The sequence below is a fragment of the Frankliniella occidentalis genome, unplaced genomic scaffold, assembly GCF_000697945.3.
Source record: "Frankliniella occidentalis isolate FOCC.00 unplaced genomic scaffold, Focc_3.1 Scaffold3312, whole genome shotgun sequence".
Taxonomy (NCBI): domain Eukaryota; kingdom Metazoa; phylum Arthropoda; class Insecta; order Thysanoptera; family Thripidae; genus Frankliniella; species Frankliniella occidentalis.
Window position 1 is genome coordinate 1 of NW_026270374.1, and position 2,440 is coordinate 2,440.

General features: G+C 57.6%; 1 protein-coding gene across 1 annotated transcript; it reads right to left on the reverse strand.

Moving 5' to 3' along the window:
* Positions 1–431: 431 nt before the first annotated feature.
* LOC127752036 (atrial natriuretic peptide receptor 3-like) lies at positions 432–1,246 on the reverse strand (the record flags this gene model as incomplete). Its single annotated transcript, XM_052276526.1, has 2 exons — positions 432–683; positions 953–1,246. Coding segments are annotated over 2 exons (531 nt in total), but the record flags the coding sequence as incomplete, so codon positions are not given.
* Between the last annotated feature and the right edge of the window lie 1,194 nt (positions 1,247–2,440).

Consider the following 2,440-nt stretch of genomic DNA (forward strand, 5'->3'; position numbering starts at 1 on the left):
CTCCCCCCGTCCTTCCCCCAGTCGGTCTAGCACGACGGCTTTTCTGTGAAAAGGTGAATCAATTCGCAGTCCCAGAGCAGTATAGCAGGAACAGCAGTGGGATCTCCGCCTCCCTCCCCTACTGTCTGTACTCGCGACGGTGTCGGCCTTCCAGCAGAGCCTGGCGGCAGCGGCAGCGCCGTTATGGAGGGGGGCGATGCGGCAACCGAACGAGAGAGAAAAGACAAAAATAAGAAAATGGTATGCCTCTCCTCGCGCTCTGTCTGCCTTTCGCGCCTGATTGGCCCGACATTCTTCCAGTCCGATAGCGACGCTGAAAGGACCGATAATACACGCGGCTGATCGCTGGCCGGCGGCGCTGACGGCGCAGAGTGCGGCGCGCGCGCAATGATTTCCACACGAGATGGAAATATCGGAGGAAGTGTCTTTTGCGTGTTATTGGAGCGTCAGCGCCAGCTTCGCTGGCCACGCGCCGCCCGCGGCCCCGACGCAGACGGGCAGGTGGGGTGGTTATATGTATACTCACTCCTGGCCCTGCTGGTGACGTACACCAGGTGCTCGCGCAGCTCCTCCGCGCTCGCCGTGTTCTCGTTGAAGTTATGGTGGACGGGCGTCGAGTTGAGCGCCTTGTAGACGGCCGCCCCGGTGAAGTAGCACGGCGAGTTGCCCTGCGAGCTGCCGACCTGCGACAACGAAAAGGGTAATTGTTTGTAAATGGTGTTCAACGTACGTTAATTTACACTGTAAGGTTTTGTAAGTGTTACAGGAAAACCTTTCATGATATGTGTTGTAAATTTACAACCTAAATTTGTAAATTTAAAATTCATAGACGAGCAAGTATGAGCTGTCATAAATTTACAACAAATTCTGTAGATTGTAAATACAAAATATGTTGTAAATTTTTTTAGATGTTGGGATGCATTTGTCGTCGACAGATGTCACGGTGGCGCACCTCATTGTTGTGGAAGAGCAGCCCGACGACCTTCCAGCCGAACACGTGCAGGATGCCCTTCATGGTCTCGCCCACCAGCCCGAAGGAGCCCTGCATCCTGGTAAGGACGGGGAAGTTCTCCTTGAAGGCGAAGTTCTCGGCCTGGCCGCCGCCCGTCAGCACGGGAATGTTCCACACCGACGAGTAGCGCACCACGGGCGCGATCACGTAGTCGCATATCGGGCCGAAAAACGCATCTGCAACAGGGAAAGAAAAACATGAAATAGATTTGTGGCAGTGTATAATTTTTCCTTCCTAAAAGTATAGCACGTGGTCGTTGATGACGAAGTCTAAAACTGTTGCCCGCCTGGCGGGCAGGCCTGATCACCCGTCAGGCGCTCCGCTGCTGAGGTGCCGGCAAAGCGAATCCCGAGCCCTGCCATCTCGTTCTCGTCTACTACCGCTGTCACGAGAAGTTGCCGTCAGTGCGTCGCATGTGTGTCATGCGTAGAGTGTTGACGAAAAGCGGGAACTGGGTAGCGAGGGAGGGGGAGGGAGTAGAGGGAAAGCGTGGAGGGAGGAGGATAAGGGAGGGAAAGGGAGGGAGAGAGAGGGGAGGGAGGGAAAGAGGGAGGGTAGGGAGAAAAGAGACAGAGAGCAGGGGGATAGGGCCAACGGGAAAACAGGCAGGCCGTGGCCTGCTCTCAGACTAATTACATGCCTTGGCCTGAGTGTGCTGCGCTGCCGCGCGGGGCCCCGGCTCGGGCCCGGAGGTGCCATGAGCAAACGCCCCCGCAGCGTCCAGCTGGCCTCTGCCCCGCCGCGCCCCACCGCGCGAGCTGACCAAAAGCTCATTTTTACCGCCCCCCATCCATCGCGGGGAGGACCAAGTGGGGGCCGGACCAGCCCAGGCCCTCGGCCAAACAGCACACCGCATAGTGGCGCATATATTTCAATTAAGACGCTTCACACTAATTGGATGGAAAGGGGGACAATTTGAAAGCAGGGCCCAACCCGGGCCTGCCTGGCGCCCATGCACGGAGGCGCTCCCTCCTCCTCCCCCTTCTCGCTCGGCCCCCAGGTCTCCCCAACCTCCTACACTCTCCCACACACTCGCCTCAGTCATCATCTTTCCTTCTCTCTCTCTTTTTTTTACGTCCCCTTTCAGAATCCCCCCACCACACCCTGTCATTTTCTTTGCGTCTTCTTCCGGGGGCCCCTGCGGGCGTAAGCAACCCACAATACGCGATTGGTCATTCAGGTCGCCTCCCGCTGAGCCGCTCCGGCAGGGCCCGGCTCGGCCCGGGAAAGCAAAAAGCAGCGGCCGGGGCCCAATAAACCGCGAGGCGAGGTACCGGGGCGTGCGTCTCACCGCCGGGGCAGCAGTCTCCCTTTTTTGTTGTTGTTAGTTTCTCTCCCTTTCGTCGAAAAGTGAAAAGAATCTCGTCGCTACCGCCGTCGGATTTTCTTCGGCGTTTTTTCCCCACCCCACCGCGCTTTCTCTCACTC